Source organism: Orycteropus afer, unplaced genomic scaffold (genome assembly GCF_000298275.1).
Source record: "Orycteropus afer afer isolate SDZICR_OR568_19922 unplaced genomic scaffold, OryAfe1.0 scaffold00382, whole genome shotgun sequence".
NCBI classification, from domain to species: domain Eukaryota; kingdom Metazoa; phylum Chordata; class Mammalia; order Tubulidentata; family Orycteropodidae; genus Orycteropus; species Orycteropus afer.
Window position 1 is genome coordinate 1,529,153 of NW_006921969.1, and position 21,426 is coordinate 1,550,578.

Genomic DNA, 21,426 nt, shown 5'->3' on the forward strand with positions numbered 1-21,426 from the left:
AAGTTGCAATCTATATTATGATAGATATTATGATCAACTCACCTTGTATCCAAAAAATTCTATGGCACTCAAACAACACATCAAGGACTTTTTAAATTTATAAAGGCCACATTTGATGTAAGTTACAAGAGGAATTTTAAAAGGAGATTCTCAGCCTTCTATAAAGAGTAAAACTGCTATTCCCTATTTCACCTATTAGCATAGTATATAAAATAAATCACAGTTATATCAAAAGGAAACACTAATCAAATTAATACAACCTCACATATTTTACTAAGTTTAGGAAAACACACTTACTCAAAATTCTGCTAGAGAAAGAAACTGGATTTTACAATACTTTAAGGGAGGGAAAATAACCAAGATTAATGCCCACTCTGAGGGATATTTGTTTGCAATATTATGATATTCCTTGTCATGGAATATTGTTTTCATCACCGGTTACAACATACATACCTGTGTGGCTCCGGATATGGACTCTCAGTGTCCCACTGCTGGCAAACTTCTGGCCACAATATGGGCAGATTTTCTCCTTTTCTCCTGTATGTGTCTACATGGAAAGGAATAAAAAGGGTTGAGGACAAGTATAAAGAATTAGGGCAAGATGATTAAGTGCTTCTGACAATGGTAAATCCTTTTTTCCAGGATTATGTTTCATTAAAATGATTTAATATCACAATGAGATTTTAAACAATTTATCATGGATATCCCCACTGGTTCAAAAAACCTTAGAATCATGCATTAGTGTTAATTTAAAAATAATTGTACAGTTTACCTTTTAAGCCTGTATTGAGCCCCCACCTACAGATGATTAACTCCTATGAAACCAGTATATGCTAACAAAATGACAGCATCAAAATGGGGCTACAGCTGCCCTTGACTGCTGCCAAGAAAAATTTTCTTAGAAACATTTTCTCATTTTTAGTGTGTATTTAACTCTTGAGGATGGAATTAATCTCAATAAAGTGATCTGTTACTTGCATTATGCTTGTCTGCCCAGACTGATTTCACTGTATTACATAGCAAAAAGGAATATAAATCTGATTTGACCTTTAAAATCAGCAGATGTTTACTGAGCAGTCAATTTGAAAGAACAGCTCTGCTCTCCAAATACCTTTAATCGAAGCATAAAACAACCACAGGAGGAAGGATGAATGGGTGTCATCAAAAGGGAGTTTGAATAAAATGATGGAGAATTCAAAGGAAAAAGAGGTTATATTCAGTGACACCTCCAAAAAGAGGAGGCAAACACATCATTTTAAAGTGTTCTCACAATCTCATTATGAGACCAGCTATTCTAACAATATCAAAACCATAACTGCAATAAATAAGGGGCCAGAGTATTTCTCAAGTCTCATTACTTCTCAAACTTAGGTGAAAGGTAAAATAATGAAGGAAAAAAAAAAAAAAAATCCAAACCCACTGCCCTCAAATTGATACTGACTCATAACAACTCTCCAGGACAGAGTACAACTGCCCCATAAGGTTCCCAAAGCTGTAAATCTTCACAGCAGCAGAGTGCCTTATCACTCTGCAGAGCAGCCAATGGGTTCACACCACGAGTCCTTCAGTTAGCAGCCAAATGCCTTAACCACTGCACTACCAGATGGGATGATTTACGTATCAGCACATTTTTGATGAGACTGTTTTTTAAAATTAGTGCTTTCATTTCAATGATAATCTAAACACTAATCAAAGTAGATTGTGGATGTTCTGGATGACCATCTCAAAATAAAGCTCACAGGGCCTGCATTGACATTTGGTTTTATGCATATTATTAGCAAGTCTTATTATTCAAATTGCTATAGGCAAAAGAAAAAAGAACAGAATAATTTTCATAATATTGATATATACTCCAAAGGCCAAAAAATCACTGTACAATATAAGAAAGACACTACCTGGAGAGAGAAAAAGGGGGAATGGGGAGAGGAATAACTTCATCCCCTCACAATCACAAAGCAACACCTACAGAGTGAAAGATTTTACTTTCCATATTAAATTATTTGCAGTTTTAATATCATTTTCTATATACTTTTATTAATATTTCATTTGTAAATCTGCATATTTGTATTGTATATTTGTATATATACTATCACATTTATAATTTGGGAAGAGCTATAAACTAAGCATCTTAGTCAACATCAGTGGCCTTTAGAATTTTTTCCCTTTAAAGAATTTATATTATACCCAAGTGTGAGAAACATGCTCTAAATCAACTGCCATGCTGACCAATGACACTCTGTGAAACACGCATCTCCAGGATGCTGTATTTGGCAGACACTTAATTTTCCATTTTCACTGCACTTTCTTATACAAAACAGTTACACATTCTTTATACCTCAGTAAGAGCTTTTACTTGGTCCACATTATGCTTCAATTTAAAGTGAACATACAACATTTTAACATGTAACAAACATATTGTATTCTCATTCTTTGACAGAAGGGTTAAATATAACAAATCTTTTTTGATTAGTAGTGTAAGATCATTCAGAAATTTAATACATCTATTATTACAACGTCACCTTATTTCAAACTGACAATGATCAACCAACTTGTAATATTTTAATAAAATCCACAGGATTTTTTTGTTGGTAAATAACTATTTCATTGCTTATATATATGACCTAAGTTATTTGCTAAAGAAAATTAAGTGGAAAAGTTTTGATGTAGAAGATATTAAGGTTACATTTATGAAAAGAATTAAACTATTTCTTAGGTTTAATTCAGAAATAATGTTTATGCTTTAGATAAAAAATTTGGTTAAGGTGTTTTAAGAGATATCTAAGGTATATTAAAATATTTTGAATATTAATAAGAAAGCCTGGAAATAGCTTATAAGAAAAATATTGGAGAAATGTATGGAAAAATATAGAACAATGCACTGCAAAAATACTACATGATAATTTGTTATTAAAACTCACTATACTTTATAACTTAAAAACTCACTATACTTTTACCTCATGTATTAAAACAGCAAAAATATATTACATTCAGACAAAAAAAGTGAATTAAAATAAAAATGTTGAAAGACTATTCTATTCAGAGATCTTTAAAAGGGAGAGAATAACATTATTACTTATCATTAAAAACACAGGAAAAGAAAAGTTACTCAATTCAGTCTTTTGGACACAACTATATTAACGATAAGTACAAAATTAAGTCACATTGAGGTGGAGTAATTTCTTCACATTCATTCAGCAGCTCACGCTAACTGGAAGAAAATTAGCCTTCAAAGTCCTTTCTAAGTCAGTAGTAAGCAAAATAAGTGTGTTTGTTACAATATGAATTTTATTTTAAAAATACACTTAAAAAAACTATTTATTTGCTTCAGGTAATTATCCAATTAGCATAATAAAACAAAGCTATTTTCCAAATCACAATACATATGAGCACTGTTGTTTTTAAGTTGACGTAATATTTATCAAGTCCTTGCTCTGCACCAGAAATTTCTCTAGGCCCTAGCAATGCAAAAACAAAGCATCATTCCAAGCCTTGAAGAGCTCAGTCTAATAACTCATTATTAAACATTTGAATTAGCTTTGAAAAATAAAACTACCAAATCATTACTCACATTACAAAAAACTACTGAATTAATCCAAAAGCATATTAAAACAGATAAGCTCCCACACATGTAATAATTTGTATTGCCAAGGTATCTGCATAGTTAAGTCCCGTGTAGAATCTATATCTAATTCTGAGGCTCTCTGTCATGAAAAAAAAAAAAAAAAAGTTGACTCAAAAAAATGAAGAAAAATTACATTTTATGAAGAGATGATAATAATTATGCATTCCTTTCTTGTCATTTTGGGTAAATAGGTTGATAAATTAATATGAAATTGATCATCATATGATAGTTAATAACCACATTACTTAAATAGATAATCCATGCAAACTAACATTAGGCATCTACTTACTTTCTTATGACTTCTAAGCACTGAAGGTGTAACAAATGCCTTATTACATAGCTCACATCTGTATTTCTTGTGTCTTTCATGGACCACCTGGACATGAACATTTAAGGTATCCTTCCTTTTAAAGGTAGCCTCACAGTGATGACATTTGAAAGTCCTCTCACCTTGGAAATAAAACAAGCCACATAAGAGATACATAAGATGCAACAGCAGGATTCTTAATGGTGACTCTCATCCATGCATTACTGTTGTTTACTGTTGGATTTAGTGTTGTTTTCTCTGAGAAGTAAGCCTTATAATTGCAAGAATTTCTCATACTGACTTTAAAAGCTATTTTTCCACAACAAATTTCAGTTCTATATTTGTTAATGCACTGTATGACCAGGGGGAAGTCATTTAACTTTCTTATATCTTCTCACTCTTAACTGGAAATTTAGAGATTGAATTAGTTAACTCTCTAAATGTAGCCTTAAAGTTATATTCTTAGCACAGAAGCTGGGGGTTGGTTGAGGCAAGTAGATTTTTGTGGTGACACAAGACCTCTGTCAAGCAGACTGAGTTGTTTCTGGGGACCCTCCAAACCTCCCCTCAAATCGTACCATTGTTTCTACAGCTTCCAGCAGATAGATCATAGGCAGAACTGGGTCACAGGTAGCAGGCTGGGAGGGAAACCTCTTAGGGTAACCAGGAAAGCATCAAGGAGGCCCTCTCATTCTGGAGTAGAGAGAGAGATACAATACTCTCTTCATTCCTCAGCACTGTCCCAGAAACCTGGCCTGGAGGCTCCTTGATGTGGCACTTGGTCTCCTGTGAAGGAGCTGGTGAAGGGCTCAAATTCCCAGGCTCTCAGAAAGAAAGTGGGACTGGACTGGAGTTGGGGCACCCAGTGTAATTGCTGCCATTTTCTCCTTTAAAGGCCCTAAGCACCTGAGAAGATTCTCAGTTTCTTTTCATTATATAGCCTAGGCCTGAAAAGGCAGCAACTCCGGAAACCACATTGAGAGATTTTATAGTACTCATTAGCTTTCATAAGAAACTTAGGTGGTATAATACCTAAGGCATTTGTATGCTACCAGAAGGTTGGTGGGAGCTCTGGTAGCATAGTGCCTAAGGCACTTGACTGCTAACCAGAAGGCTGGTGGTTCAAATCTACCAGCCACTCCTCGGAAGGAAGATGGAGCAATCTACTTCCATAGTGATACTGCCTCAGAAATCCAAGGAGGGGTCACTATGAGTCGGAGCTGACTCGACAGCACATAACAACAATAACAGAAGGTTGGTAGTTCAAACCCACCAGCTGCTCTGCAGAAGGAAGATGGGGAACACTATTTCTGTAATATTTCTTAAAACGTAAGTCTATTTAACTTCTAGTCATCTATTTAAAATGTATTTTCAGCAATAAACGTATATCATTAGAAGATACTGATCTCTGATTACATTACAGATAACATGTAGCACATGACTACATGGATAAGATAAACTAGTATTTGAACATATGTTCCCTTTTTAGAGAATAATTAGATTAGCATGTTGTTACTGTTAGCTGCCATGAAATCAATTACGATTCATGGTGATCCCATTTGTGCAGAGTAGAACTACTCCATAGAGTTTCCAAGGCTGTGACCTTTTGGAAGCAGATCAACTGTCTTCTAAGGAGACTCTGGCTGGGTTCATAACACGATACTTTCAGCTAATAGTTGAGAGCTTCACCTTTTGCACTATCTATAAATTTACATGCCCTATTTGTAAGGGGGAGTTCTGGTAACATAGTGCCTAAGGCACTTGACTGCTAACCAGAAGGCTGGTGGTTCAAACCCACCAGCCACTCCTTGAAAGGAAGATGAGGCAATCTACTTCCATAGTGATACTGCCTCGGAAACCCAACGAGGGGTCGCTATGACTCGAGTCTGACTCAATGGCATATAACAATAACAACGATTTGCTAGGAAGAAAAATACAGAGATAACTAACTTTCTATCTCAATAAGAGACTTAATTTCAACAAAGCTCTTCTAACTTCCCTCCCCTCCATTTAAATCTACATATGCAAAGATCTTATTATTTCTTCATATCAAATTTAAGGAAGGAAAGAAGTGAGGAAGGCAAAAAAATAAGTAAATAAGGATGTCCAGAAACCAACAAGAAAAGAAAAATCACCTTCCCTTTGTCTTTTCAAACCAAATATGTCTTTGTAACTTAAAGTCTCTTAAATTAAGGTCTTGCTAAAATGTAATGCTTGAACCAAAGTCACATCTAAAGCATGCCACATATTGTATAGATTCTGAGAGCTTTACTTTTTTGTTCTCCTTTTGTGTATTTTTGTGGTCAGGTGTTATTGTTGTAAACAAGTTTATTTCTATACCTCTTTTTTTAAGTTTAAATAATTTATTTTTATTTTCAATTGGTAGTAAAAGAAAATATCAGTTGAGGTAAGATTATAAGTATTAATAATATGAAATCTACTCAGATCATGTTAACAATGACAAATGCTAATAATACCAAATCTTTTTGAGTAAGAGTTTTAGAAAGTACAAGGAAAATTACCCAACATTGCTCATATCAAAGTATTTTCATTAAACCATCAAGTGAATCAAAATGTTGGTCGTTGTACAAAAGTCTCATAAATATACCAGAGAAGTCCTTAATGACAACTTATCTCTCCTCATTAATATTTTAATTCCAGATTTCTTTAACTTCTATTATCATAATTTTTTAAAGTACTCAATAAATCCATTCTGTTACATTAAGGAAGCTATTGAAGGAAAAAAATCACTGTTTTATACCATCATCTAATTATACATTTCATTAAAGATATCTTTATATAAACACAGTTCTAATTTTTAAAATAAAGAACATAGCTAGCAACTTGTCTTAGGATTTTCAACTTATTAGGAAACACTAGAAACTCAAATAATTTTGACAAGTTTTTCTTTATATGTGCTTATGTATGTTTGTAGTAACAGCCCATAAAATTTGAAGTTGAGCATGTTTAATTTATCTATTATATAAGACAAGAACAAGAACTCTGTCTTCTCTATTTTGGCCAATTCTAGTTTTCAATCATTTTAGCTCAGTGGCAATAACTGATGTTAGCTTTAACTTTATATTTATAATTGCAGCATGGACCATACAAAATTTGAATCTGGGAAAATTGGAAGATGTCAAAAATGAAAAGGGACACATAACTGGTATGTTGTTGTTGTTATGTGCTGTCGAGTCGGACCCAACGCATAGAGACCCCTCCTTGGGTTCCCAAGGCAGTATCACTACGGAAGTAGATTGGGTATAGGGTATTTTATATCAAACAATCATAGAGTCTACTAGGCTCAGAATAATAAAGTAAAAGGGAACACTGTTTCATTCCTTGTCAGAAAAGAAAATAACTATTCTGAAAGATAATGTTGTCAGTGATAGGGTAATAGCCACACACCTGCAAGGAAGACTAGTTAATACAACTATTTTTCAAATATATGCACCAACCACTAAAGCCAAAGATGAAGAAACTGAAGATTTTTACCAACTTCCATAGTCTGAAATTGATCAAATATGTAGTCAAGATGCCTTGATAATTATTGCTAATTTGAAAACAAAAGTTGGAAATGAAGTAGAAGGATCAGGAGGTGGAACATGTGTCCTTGGTGATAGAAACGTCAGACAATGCATGCTCGAATTTTGCAAGAACAATGACTTATTTGAGGCAAATATCTTTTTTCAACAACATAAATGGTGACCATACACATGGATCTCATCAGATAGAACACACATGAAACAAATAAACTATATCTGTGGAAAGAGATGATGGAGAACCTCAATATCATCAGTCAGAAGAAAGCCAAGGGCTGACCATCAGTTGCTCAAATGAAGTTGAAGTAAATTAAAATAAGTACGTGAGAGCCAAACTACAATTTTGAGTATATCCCACCTGAATCTAGAGAAATCTCAAGAACAGTTTTGATACACTAATCATGAATGACCAAAGACCAGATGAGCTGTGGGATGACATTCTACATGAAGGATGCAAAAGGTCATTAAAAAGGAAGGAAAAAAGAAAAGGTCAAAATGGATGTCAGAAGAGACTCTGAAATTCACTTTCAACAGAGAGTAGTTAATGTAAGAAATGACAAAGTAAAAGAGCTTGGTGGAAGATTTCAAAGTGAGACTCAAGAAGACAAAGAAAAATATTATAACAAAAGGTCCAAAGATCTGGAGTTAGAAAACCAAAGGGGAAAAACACACTTGGCATTTCTCAAGCTGAAGGAACTGAAGAAAAATTCAAATGTCGATTTGTAATAATGAAGATTGAAGGACTCTATGGGAACAGGACCAGTTATTGTTTTGTTCAGGTGTACACAGGATTACTATGAGTGAGAACCAGTTTGACAGCACCTCACAACAGCAACAACATGGGCAAAATATTGAAAGATGCAGCAAACATCAAAAGAAGATGGAAGGAATACATGCTGTGATTGTACCGAAAAAAATTGGTCGACATACCACTGTTTCAGGAGGTAGAATATGATCATGAACTGATAGCAGTGAAGGAAAACCAAGAAATCACATCATGACAAATGGACAAAATATTGAATTTGTCAAGGATTTCATTTTACTTGGATCCACAATCAATGTCCATGGAATAGCAATCAAGAAATCAAAGGATGTATTGTATTGGGGAAATCTGCTACAAAAGTTCTCTTTGAAGTATTAAGAAGGAAATCTGTCACTTTGAGGACTAAAGTTGGCGTGGTTCAAACCATAGTATTTTTAATTGCGTCATATGCATACAAAAGCTGGAAAATGAATAAGGACAACAAAGATGAATTGCTGTTGTTGTTATTTGCCGTCAAGTCGGACCCGACTCATAGAGACCCCTCCTTGGGGTTCCAAGGCGTTATCACTATGGAAGTAGATTGCCCAACCTTCCTTCCAAGGAGTGGCTGATGGCTTTGAACTGCCAGCCTTCTGGTTAGCAGTCAAGTGCCTTAGGCACTACGCTACCAGAGCTCCTAAGATGAATTGAGTCACTTCAATTATGATGTTGGTGAAGAAAATTTAATATACCGTGGACTTCCAGAAGAATAAAAAAAATCTGTCTTGGAAGAAGTACAGTCAGAAAGCTTTTAAGAAGGGAGTATGGTGAGTATGGACACATTATCAGGAGGGATCAGTCCCTGGAGAAGGCCATCATGCTTGGTATATGGAGGGTCATCTCAAGAGAGAAAGATGTTCAATTATGACAGACACAGTGGCTGCAACAATGGACTCAAACATAGCAACAGATGTAAGGATGGTACAAGACTGGGCAGTGTTTCACTCTGTTGTATTTTGCTATGTGATGGAACCAACTTGAAGGCACCTAAAAAAAACAACAAGAGCCTTTCCTTAAATAGCTCATTACTCACTTAACTAATTGCCATAGTTTATTTTCCTGGTTAAATGTCTTTATATACAGCCACATAAAGCCACTGATGAATGTGCTGATCATGGTATATATTGAATGGACAGGCACTCTCTACATTCAATCATTTCAGACCTATCTGTCAATCTGATGAAACAATGAGCTGAGATCTAAAGAACTATATTCCTTCTGGCAGCTCTGGTGGCGTAGTGCCGAAGACATGTGATTGCTAACCAGAGGTGGTTCAAGCCCATCAGCCACTCCTCAGAAGGAAAGTTGAGCAATCTATTTCCATAGTGATACCGCCTCAAAAACCCACGAAGGGGTTGCTGTGAGTCAGATCAACTCCATGGCAGTGAGTTTGGTTTTGGTTTTGTATATTCCTTCTATTAAAAGTACCCCGCTGTTATTCAAAACAAAGTCACACTTTCCCAAAAAGGAAAAAAAAAAAAATTCTGAGCAGCAGGTCAAGTTTAGCCATATGAAATTCATGTGTCTAAATCCCTATTCTAAAATCCATTCATCTTCTACTGGTTATTTATCATTATCAATATGAATGTGAACCAGGATAAAAATTCTTGCTTCATGACCAATTTCATTTTTAAACACATAACTGTTCTTTATAAAGAAAACATGAAATTGTCCTAACAACCTCTCCAGAACTTTAAGGTTAATAATGTATAATGGAATGAAATCATACTACTTCATGTTTTTCTACAGGAAGTGAATTTAGTTTCATCAAAATCGTTATCACTCAGTATTTATAAAAACCTTAACATCTTCATTATTTTGCAGTATAACCACTACAACTTGAGAAAATATCTTCCTATATATTCTATAAAACCAGTTTCCAAAACTGAGTGATTATTGTGATTTCCTCAGAAATATTTAAAATTTTAGCAGAGGTAGCAAGGCACCATCTAGTTCTTCTGGCGTCAGGGGCTCTGAAAGGGATCACAATAGGAAGTCCCAGATAGAATGGGAGAAAAATGTGAAACAAAATTTAAAATGATGAAAAAGATTAAGTTTACTGGTCAGATAAAGACTTGTAGAATCTCCAAGGTTATGGTCTTTAGATATCCTTCAAGATAGGAAATGAACTCAACCCCAGCTCAACTGTCAGCCAATCAATACACAAGCCTATAAGGTGAACAGTAATACCAGAAGGGTATACACTCAGTATATCGACGGCACATAACAACAACAACAACAACATACACTCAGTGGAACAATCAATCATATGAAATCAAGAGGACAGTATTTACCCAGGGATACAGCTGTTGCTGTTATTTTGCCATCAAGTTGGCCCCGAGTCATAGTGACCCCTCTTTGGGTTTCTACGGCAGTATCACTATGATAGTAGCTTGCCCAACCTTCCTTCTGAGGAGCGGCTAGTGGGTTTAAACCGCCAGCCTTCTAGTTAGCAGTCAAATGCCTCAAGCACTATGCTATCAGAGCTCCTTAGGGATACAGCTAGGAAGACAGAAAAGGATGGAAAACAAGGACAAAGGGAAGGAGTAGGCACAGAGAGGGAGAGGTAAAAATGCTGTTACAGTATGTGAATTGCAGTAAAGATACAAAATAGAACATACATGGATTGTTTGATAGAAAACCAATTTGCTCTTTAAACTTTTGACCCAAATCACAATTAATAAATAAACATCAAATACTAAATGCCAAAAAAAAAATTAAGCAGCAACAGGAACTTTGTTGGTATAGAGGACATTCTAATGATTAAACAACTCAAATTAAAAGTAAAAAAAATAAATATTACTCATGGTATACAATTTTTAAAAGTTTTAGGACACAGCAGTGAAGTCAGTCTTTGGTTATTTCAATTCCTGAATGACAGCTTCAATAGTCAGAGAATCCACTTTAAAAATTTAGTGTAGGAATAACATTTTCTGCTCCTAAATAAAAGGATGTCCTTCAGCAATGTGTCTATAAATTATGTGGTAATATAAAAATAGCTCTGAAAATCAAAGATTCATGGAAACAATTAGTCCTAGCAACTGGTACACCATGCTATCTGCAGCCTATATGACAATGATATCAAAAGAACTAGATGGTGACTGGCTATCACTGTCAACTATTTGAAGGGGGATCTATGTAGAGGATCCTGGATAGAGATGGAAAATATGGAACAAAACTCAAAATCATTTGGGGGAAAAAAAAAGGGGGGACTAGGCTTGCTAGTCTGATAGAGCCTGGTGGAACCACTGAGACTATGCTCCCTAGCTGCCCTTCAGGTTTGGAATTGAACCCACACCTGTTCCTTCCAGCCAAACAAAAGACAGGCATATGAGCTGAACATTTACCTGAGGTAGATACACTCCTTGGAGAGAACAATCATGGGAGAAAGAAGGGCTGTTTATGCACAAGGAGACAGTTCAGGAGGCAGAAGTGCATGAAGGGATGGACACCGGGAAGAGGTAACTATGGGGAGGAAGTGGGAGGGGAGCTGTTGCATTGGGATAAATTGTAGCCAACGTCATGAGACAACATGTGTGTGAATGCTATATAGAAAGTGAATTTGCTCTGCAAACTTTTACACAAATCACACACACAAAAAAAGCTATGAATGTAAATTTAGACAGATAATCATGAAGTGCTTTTGTAGAACCTATTCCAAAAGGAACAAATCCAGCCACTCCTTGGAAGGAAGATGGGGCATCTACTTCTGTGGTGATACTGCCTTGGAAACCCAAGGAGGGGTCGCTATGAGTAGGGTCCGACTCAACGGCACATAACAACAACAACAACAGAGGTAAGAAATCATAAGCAGTAAAAACAAAACAAAACAAAAACTCACTCCCGTTGAGTCGATTCAACCTACAGAGACCTCTCCTTGAATTTCCAAGGAGGTATCTCTATGGAAGTAGATTGCCCCATAGTCCTCCCGAGGAGTGGCTGGTGGGTTAGAACCACCAGCCTCTGGTTAGCAGTCAAATGTCTTAGGCACTATGCCACCAGAGCTCCTAGAAGCAGTATAGTAAGTAGGAAAAATACCTGGCTATTTGAGACTACAGTGCTACTCTAGCACTATGAAACTGTGAGTCCTTCTCCAAGCCTCAATTTTCTCACATTAAGTAATTAAATTTGATGTGTACTCTAGTATTTTCCAATATTAAAAGTCTGTGAGTTAACAAAATCATGCTAGACATGTGAATGTTTTGAGAAGTCACACATTTCCTTAACCTTTAAATTTAAAAGGGAGTAAAATCTCCATTTCAAAACAGCTCAAATATATCTTAGTGACATTATTAACTATTTTCACATACAGATATTAAATAATGGGATGAAATGATATAAAATAAAATATCTCACAAAATAATTAATCTTACTGCAGAAAATAAGTAATGATAAAGGAAGAGCAAGGGAGAGGCACTATAATGATGGCTATGTTTTCAAAGATTATGAGAACAAAGTGTGAGATAATTCTTTTAGTCCTCACATCCCTGAATGGTGACTTACTGTTATGTATTAGCAGGTGTCTCTGCAAAGAAAATGGGGTCCGGAACAAAGCTTTACATTCCTCACACTGGAAGGGTCTCTCTTCAGAATGGGTCTGCAGATGAAAGAAACTGTAAGTCAGGAGATCAAGAATGAACTAGTCAATACCATACGGAGTTTCTTGGCTTCATGATGTCAAACAGGAAAGATAGGAAGGTGGACAATATCTTGCTTCTGATGTTTATATTTTCCATTTGGAAAAGACAAAAATGCTGTGTTCATAAAAGAAAAACAACTGTATTTTTAAATTTTCACATTAAATAAAAAATGACAAATAATAAAGGATTTTGTTCCTCTTATTTTAAAATATTAACTGAGTAGAACTGAACTTTCACAGGATCTACTTTGCAGAATGACATGGTATGGCATTTCTCAGAAGTGAAAAATCCTCCATCACTGGGCAAGCTTTAGACAGCGGGTACCACATTTCAGCATATAGGAAGGAAAAGATAAAAATGGAGGGAGACTGTATGACCCTTTTTGTCAACAACAGAGAATAATTCCACATAATTTTTAGTCCTGGGTTCTGCTTTTGACCCAAAATTAGACTAGAACACTTAATCATATCAAATAGTAAGGTAACATTCAGTAAATGCTATTTTGTGTCAGTCCTAGCCAAAAAACTTTACATGATTATTTCATTAAATTCTAACAGTAACTCTATGAATAAAATACCATTATTTTGTCCATTTTACATATAAGAACATTAAGTCTCAAAATGTTAAATAATTTCTCAGAGTATAAAACCAGCACTACTAAGCAATATGGTATATGGCAAACAGAAATATATTGATAAACTGCTGTTCTTGTTAGGTACCATTAAGTTGGTTCCATCTCACAGAAACTCTATGTACAAAAAATTGAAACACTGCCTTGTACTGCACCATTCATACAATATTCACTATGCTTGAGCCCAGTGTTGAAGCCACTGTATCAATCCATCTCACTGAGGGAATTCCTCTTTTACTCTGGCCTTCTACTCTAAGGACCAAGCACAATGTCCTTCTCCAGAAACTGGTTTCTCCTGAAAACATGTCCAAATTACATGAGACAAAATTTCACCATCCTCCTTATCTAGGAGCATTCTGGCTGTAATTCTTCTAAGACAAATTTGTTTGTTTCTCAGGAAGTCTATGGTACATCCAATACTCTTCACCAACACCATAATTCAAATACATGAATTATTCTTCAGTCTTCCATATTACTGTCCAGCTTTCACACTTATATGAGGTAACTAAAAATACCCTGAGCCTGGGTCTGGAAAACCTTTGCATTTCAAAGTGAAAAGTTTGCCTCTGAACACTTTAAAGAGGTCTTTTGCAGAAGATTTGCTCATTGTCAATCTATCACTTGATTTCTTGGCTACTTCTCTTCCATGGGCATTGATTGTGGAATGAAGTAAAATAAAATCTTTGACAACTTCAACATTTTGCCTATTTATCATGATGTTGCTTATGGGTCCAGCTGTAAGCATTTTGTTCTCTTTATGATGACAAGTAATCCATACGTAAAGCTGTAGTCCTTGATCTTCTTCAACATAGTGATGTTGATAAAAGATCTCCCTTGATTTCCAATTTTGCATTCTTCTTCATGTAGTCCAGCTTCTTGGATTATCTGCTAAACATACAGATTGAATAAGTATTTTGCAACTATACAACACTGATGAAAACCTTTCCTGATTTTAAACCACACAGTATCCCCTTGCTGTATTCAAATGACTGACTGCCTATTGGTCTATGTACAAGTTTCCCATAAACACAATAAAGTGTTCTGGAATACCTATTTTTCCACAATGTTAAACATAATTAGTTATGATCCACAGAGTTGAATGCTTCTGCATAGTCCATAAAGCATAAGTAGTTTTTTTTTTTTTTTTTTTTCCTGATAATCTTTGCTTTCAGCCAAGATCTATCTGACATCAGGAATGATATCCCTCGTTCCACGACCTCTTCAGAATCAGGCTTGGATTTCTGTGAGTTTCCTGTAGATATACTTTTGAATAATAACCAGCAAAATTTTACTTCAGTATGTTATTAATTATATTGTTTGATAATTTTCATGCTTTTCTGGATCACTTTTCTTTGGAATAGACACAAATATGGATCCCTTCCACTAGGTTGGCTAGGTTGCTGTCTTCAAATTTTCTTGACGTAGATGAGTGTGTGCTTCCAAAGTTGCAATTATTTGTTAAAACATCTCAATAAGTATTCTATTAATTCCTGGAACCTTGTTTTTTTGCCAATTTCTTCAAAAACAGTAAGCTTGATCACATTCTGTTTTTTATCATATGTTAGTACAGTGAATAAAATATACAAAAAAAAAAAAAAGAACAAACTCACTGGCATCAAGCGGGATCCAACTGATAGTGACCCCTCCTTGGGTTTCCAAGGCGGTATCATTACAGAAGTAGATTGCCCAACCTTCCTTCCAAGGAAAATATACAAGTCTTGGCAAAATAACAGGCTTATAAATATTTAAAAAAAAAAAAAAATCTAGATAAGCTTAACTATGTTCTCATATCACAATAATATAAACCATACAAGTATTTTTAAAATACATGGGATATAAAAATAAAGGGGATAATTAAAAGGAAATTAACTTTATCCATAGCATGTAGATTTTACATGTTTTCTTAGCTTAAAGGACATTATAATGTTCAAGTGCCAAGTATTCTCTCTTAATATAATGATGGTGAGAAAGGGATTATCACACTTGTTTTCAGTTGTTAAATATATGGAAAAAAATGGATGGGAAGATATTTAATAGTCAGAATACTTTGTATCTATCCAAAAATGCTAATCAGCCACAGAAATTAAAGTCATATTATAACACAGGAATAAACAAATTAATAAAACAAACATAAAAATTTTATTTCTTAAAATATACAAATACCTAGTATAGGATAACAAGCCATTTCAAATTGGTGGGAACAGTGGAAATATTAGTAAATAGTTTTGAGCTAAATGTTGAGACATTTAGGAAAATGGATCCATTTTCACTACTTATTATAAAGAAAATTCCAGATCAATACAGGTGGTGCTCTAAAAGTGAAAAACTAAAGATATAAATAACTAGAAGAAAATATGGGTGAAGTTTTAGATAATTTTTGAGTGGGAAAAGCCATTCTAAGCATAACAGACACTGAATCATTCAAATGAGAGATAATTAAATTTAAATTTTTTGGTGACCAAAAAAAGCACTACATAACACAGAAGTTTAATATTGAGCATATAAACATTTATGGAACAATAAAAAGCTAAAACTCCAAATAAAATGGCCAAAAATAAACTAAAAATTAAATAATGGAAAAACATAAATCAAGCAAATGGCAACCAAAAAAGACAGGAGAGGTGATAATAATTTTTGACACAATAGACTTTAAGGCAAAAACTAGCAAAACAGACAAGGAAGGACATTATATAATGATTAAAGGGTCAACGTGACAAGAAGACATAACCATAATAAACCTCTATGCACCCAAGGAAAGAGCCCCCAAATACATAAATCTAAATTTCACAGAATTGAAAATATACCACATTTGATGAACGAGAAAACAATTAGAGAGAAATCAACGAATGTACAGACAAAGAAAAAAAAAAAAAAAGGCTCTGGTGGTCAGTGCCTAAGGCATTTGACTGCCAACCATAAGGCTGGTGGTTCAAACCCACCAGTCACTCCACAAAACGAAGTCTTGGCAATCTATTTCCGTAAAGATTTATCACCTCAGAAACCCAATGGGGGTTGCTATGAGTCAGAATCCACTCAGTGACAGAAAGATACAGAAGATTTAAACCACACAATCAACCAACTTGACCTCATACTCATATATATATATATATATATATATATATAGAACACTCCACTCAACAACAGTACAAAATGCATTCTTTTCCAGTGCATATGAAACCTTCTCCAGAATATACCAAATTTAGGCCACAAAGCTAGTCTCAAAATTTAAAAAGCACTGAACTATTACATAGAATCTTCCCAGATCACAAAAATTTTCTATAAAATTAGAAATCAACAACAAGGAGATCAATCAATAAATAAAAACTAGAATATTATCTTGCTTAAAAACTACTGGGTAATAAACCAAACCACACCCAATGCGATTGAGTCATTTAGGAGTCAGAGTGATCCTGTAGGACAGAGTAAAATTGGCCATGTTGTTGTTGTTGTTGTTTGCCATCGAGTCGGCCCCCGACTCATAGCGACCCCTCCTTGGGTTTCCGAGGCAGTATCACTACGGAAGTAGGATTGCCCAACCTTCCTTCCGAGGAGTGGCTGGTGGGTTTGAACTGCCAGCCTTCGGGTGAGCAGTCAAGTGCCTTAGGCACTATGCTACCCGAGCTCCTAAAATTGGCCATAGGGTTTCCAAATCTGTAAATCTTTACAGCTGTAGATTGCCTCATTTTGCTCCTGCAGAATGACTGGTGGGTTTGGGCCAATGACTGCCAATGCTCTAATGATAGCCCCACCAGGGCTCCTTACTCGGTAATAGAAGAAATAAAACATGAATTAAAAATAAAATTATTATAAAAGTTATTATTAAAATTATTATAAAACCTTGAAGAAAACATAACATACCAAAAATCTATTTTAAACAAATATCTTGATTACTTACAAAAAGTGCAGTAAAAAAAAAAAAAGGCCAGCATTCACCAGAAGAAAGAAAATGATAAATATTAGAGGGGAAGGAAATGAAATGGAAAACAGATAAACAACAGAGCATTAATGAGACCAGAAGTTGTTTCTTTGATAAGATGAATAAAACTGGCAAAACTGTTGCAAATTTAACAAACAAAAAGGAGGAGAAGGAGCAAATAATACAAATAAGAAATGAAACATGCAATGTCACAACAGAACCAACTGAAATAAAAATAATAATAGTAGAATAATATGAAGAACTGTACTCCAACAAATTTGAAAATTTAAAAGAAATGGACAAATTTCCAGAAACATGCTAAGTACCCAAACTAACAAAATATGAGGTAGAAAATCTTATCAGACACATCACAATGGAAGAAACTGAACAGGTTATTTAAAATATGTTCAACAAAAAACTCCTGGCCTAGATGACTTCCTTAGCAAATTCTACCAAACATTCAGAAAAGAATTGACACCAGCTCTACTCATATTCCACTACACTTTACTCTTACTCTACTCTTACTCTTACTGTTACTCCTATTCTTACACTTACTCTTTCTCCACCACTCATCTGTCAGTTTGTTGTACTATGGTGGCTTGCAGCATTGCTGAGAGGCTGGAGGCTATACCACCAGTATTTCAAATACAACAAGTAGGGCCACCCATGGTGGACAGGTTTCAGCAGTGCTTCCAGATTAAGACAGACACAGAAGAAGGAAAGGGTCATCTACATCTCAAAGAACTGGCCAGTGAAAATAATATGATTAGCAGTTAAACACTGTCTCATATATCACTGGAAAACTTAATGAATAACCCTGAAACACTGCATGATATAGTGCTGGCAGATGAGGCCCTCAGGTCGGAAGGCACTCAAAATACAACTGGGGAAGAGCTGCCTCCTCAAAGTAGAGTTGACCTTAATGACGTGGCTGGAGTAAAGCTTTCAGGACCACCATTTGTTGATGTGGGACGATGCAAAATGGGGAGAAACAGCCGCCAACATCCATTAATAATCAGAACATGGAATGTATGGAGTATGAATCTAGGAAAATTGGAAGTTGACAAAAATTAAATGGAATGCATCCAGATCAACATCCTATGCGTCAGTGAGCTGAAACGGACTAAACTTGGCCAATCTGAATCAGGCGATCATGATCTACTATGCTGGGAATGACAAACTGAAGAGGAATGGTGTCACAGTTATCATCACAAAGAACGTTTCAAGATCTATCCTGAAGTGCAATGCTGTCAGTGATAGGATGATATCCATACGCCTACAAAGAAGACAGTTACTATCACTATTATTCACATTTACACCCAAACCATCAAAGCTAAAGATGAGGAAATTGAAGATTTTTATCAACTTCTGCAGTCTGAAATTGACCATATGTGCAATGTGCAAAATATATTGATTATTGCTGGTGACTGGAATGTGAAAGTTGGAAACAAAGAAGAATGACCGGTATTTGAAAAATATGGCAGAGGTGAGAGAAATGATGCCAGAGATCACATTGATAGAATTTTGCAAGACCAAGGACTTATTCACTGCAAATATCTTTTTTCAACAACATAAACAGCGGCTATACACATGGACCTCACTAGATAAAATACACAGGAATCAGATCAACTCCAATTGTAGAAAAAGGAGATGGAGAAGCTCAATTATCTTAAGCCAAAACAAAGCCAGGAGCTGACTGTGTAACAGATCATCAACTGTTTATATGCAAGTTCAAACTGAAGCTGAAGGCAATTAAAACAAGTCCACGAGAGCCAAAATATGACCTTGATTATATCGCATATGAATTTAGAGACCAATTCAAGAATAGATTTGATGCACTGAACACCAATGACCGAAAACCTGATGAAATGTAGGATGACATCAAGAACATCATAGGTGAAGAAAGCAAAAGGTCATTTAAAAGACAGGAGAGGAAGAAAAGATCAAAATGAATCTGAGAAGAGACTCTGAAACTTGCTCTTGGAGGGAGAGTAGCTAAAGCAAATGGAAAAAATTACAAGATAAGAGTGGAAAAGAAGATTTCAAAGAACAGCTTGAGAAGACAAAGTCAATTATTATACTGAAATGTGCAAAAACCCAGAGTTAGGAAACCAAAAGGGAAGAGCACACTAGGCTGAAAGAACTAAAGAAAAAATTCAAGCCTCATGTTGCAATACTGAAAGATTCTATTGGCAAAATATTAAATTATGCAGGAAACATCAAAAGAAGATGGAAGGAATCACAGAGTCACTGTACCATAAAGAACTGGTCCATGTTCCTCTATTTCAGGAGGTGGCATGTGATTATGCACCAATTAAAGGAAGAAGTCAAAGCTGCACTGATGGAATTGGAGAAAAACAGGCTCCAGGAATTGAAAGAATATCCACTGAGATGTTTCAACAAACAGATTCTGCACTAGTGGCACTCACTCATATATACCAAGAAATTTGGAAAACAGCTACCTAGCCAACTGACTGGAAGAGAACCATATGTGTACCAATTTCAAAGAAAGGTGATCCAGCAGAATGTGGAAATTATCAATGAATATCGTTAATGTCACATGCAAGTAAAATCTTGCTCAAGATAATTCAACAATGGTTGCAGCAGTATATTGACAGGGAAGTTCCAGAAATGCAATCTAGATTCAGAAGAGAATGTAGAATGAGGGATATCATTGTTGATGTCAGATGGATTTCGGCCAAAAGCAAAGAATACCAGAAAGATGTTTACTTGTGTTTAATTGACTATGCAAAAGCGTTCGACTTTGTGGATCATAACAAATTATGAATAAGATTGAGAAGAATGAGAATTCCAGAACATTTAACTGTGCTCATGAGGAACCAGTACACAGACCAAGAGGCTGTCATTTTAATGGAACAAGGGGATACTACATGGTATAAAATCAGGAGGGAGTGTGTCAGGGTTGTATTCTTTCACAATACTTATTCAATCTGTATGCTGAGCAAATAATCCAAGAAGCGGGATAACATGATGAAGAACACAGCATCAGGATTGGAGGAAGACTCAGTAACAACCTGCGATATGCAGAGAACACAACCTTGCTTGCTAAAAGAGAAGATGACTTGGAGCATTTAGTGATGAAAATTAGACTATAATCCGCAGTATGGATTACACCTGAACATAAAGAAAACAAAAATCCTCACAACTGGACCAATAAGCAGCATCATGATAAATGCAGAAAAGACTGAAGTTGTCAAAGACTTTATATTACTTGTTTCGACAATCAACACCAATGGAAGCAGCAGTCAAGAAATCAGATGATGCATTGCACTGAGCATATCTGCTGCAAAAGGCCTCTTTATTTTATTTTTATTGTGCTTTAGGTGCAAGTTTAGAGAGCACAGTTTGTTTCACATTCAACATTTGGTGTATGCTTGGTTTCACTCTCCAATTACCATCCCCAACCCTAACCCACTCTCCTCCCCTCCCTGCTCAGTAACACCCCCCCATTGTTATGCACTCCTGTAGATCCTGGTTCCTCCATGTGAATGTTGCCCCTCTGGTGCCCTGTGGTAGATTGCTCCAAGGGATACATCTCCATAGAGTATGTGGGTGCTTCACCTTGAAAAGACTTTTTTTAAGTGCTGAAGAGCAAAGATGTCTCTTTGAAGACTAAGGTGTGCCTAACCCAAGCCATGGTATCTTAGATCACCTCATTTGCATGTGAAAGCTGTACAATGAATAAGGAAGACTGAAGAAGAGTTGACTCTCTTGAGTGTCATGTTAGGGAAGAATACTGAAAGTACCATGGACTCCCAGAAGAAGCAGCAAAACTGTCCTGGAGGAACGGCAGCCAGAATGCTCCTTGGAAGTGAGAATGGCTGGACTTTGTCTCACCTACTTTTGTCTTCGGAAGGAAGGTTGGGCAATCCTACTTCCGTAGTGATACTGCCTCGGAAACCCAAGGAGGGGTCGCTATGAGTCGGGGCCGACTCGACGGCACAT

General features: G+C 35.7%; 1 protein-coding gene across 1 annotated transcript in view; it reads right to left on the bottom strand.

Annotated features, from left to right (window-relative positions):
• The window catches only part of PRDM5 (PR/SET domain 5), a 449,183-nt gene that overhangs the window by 183,285 nt on the left and 244,472 nt on the right, over window positions 1–21,426 (bottom strand). Inside the window, exons 10-12 of the mRNA XM_042782587.1 lie at window positions 12,777–12,870; window positions 3,912–4,072; window positions 454–547 (exon numbers count right to left, since the gene is read on the bottom strand). Coding sequence (XP_042638521.1) covers window positions 454–547; window positions 3,912–4,072; window positions 12,777–12,870 — 349 coding nt within the window. The remainder of the gene's footprint in view (window positions 1–453; window positions 548–3,911; window positions 4,073–12,776; window positions 12,871–21,426) is intronic.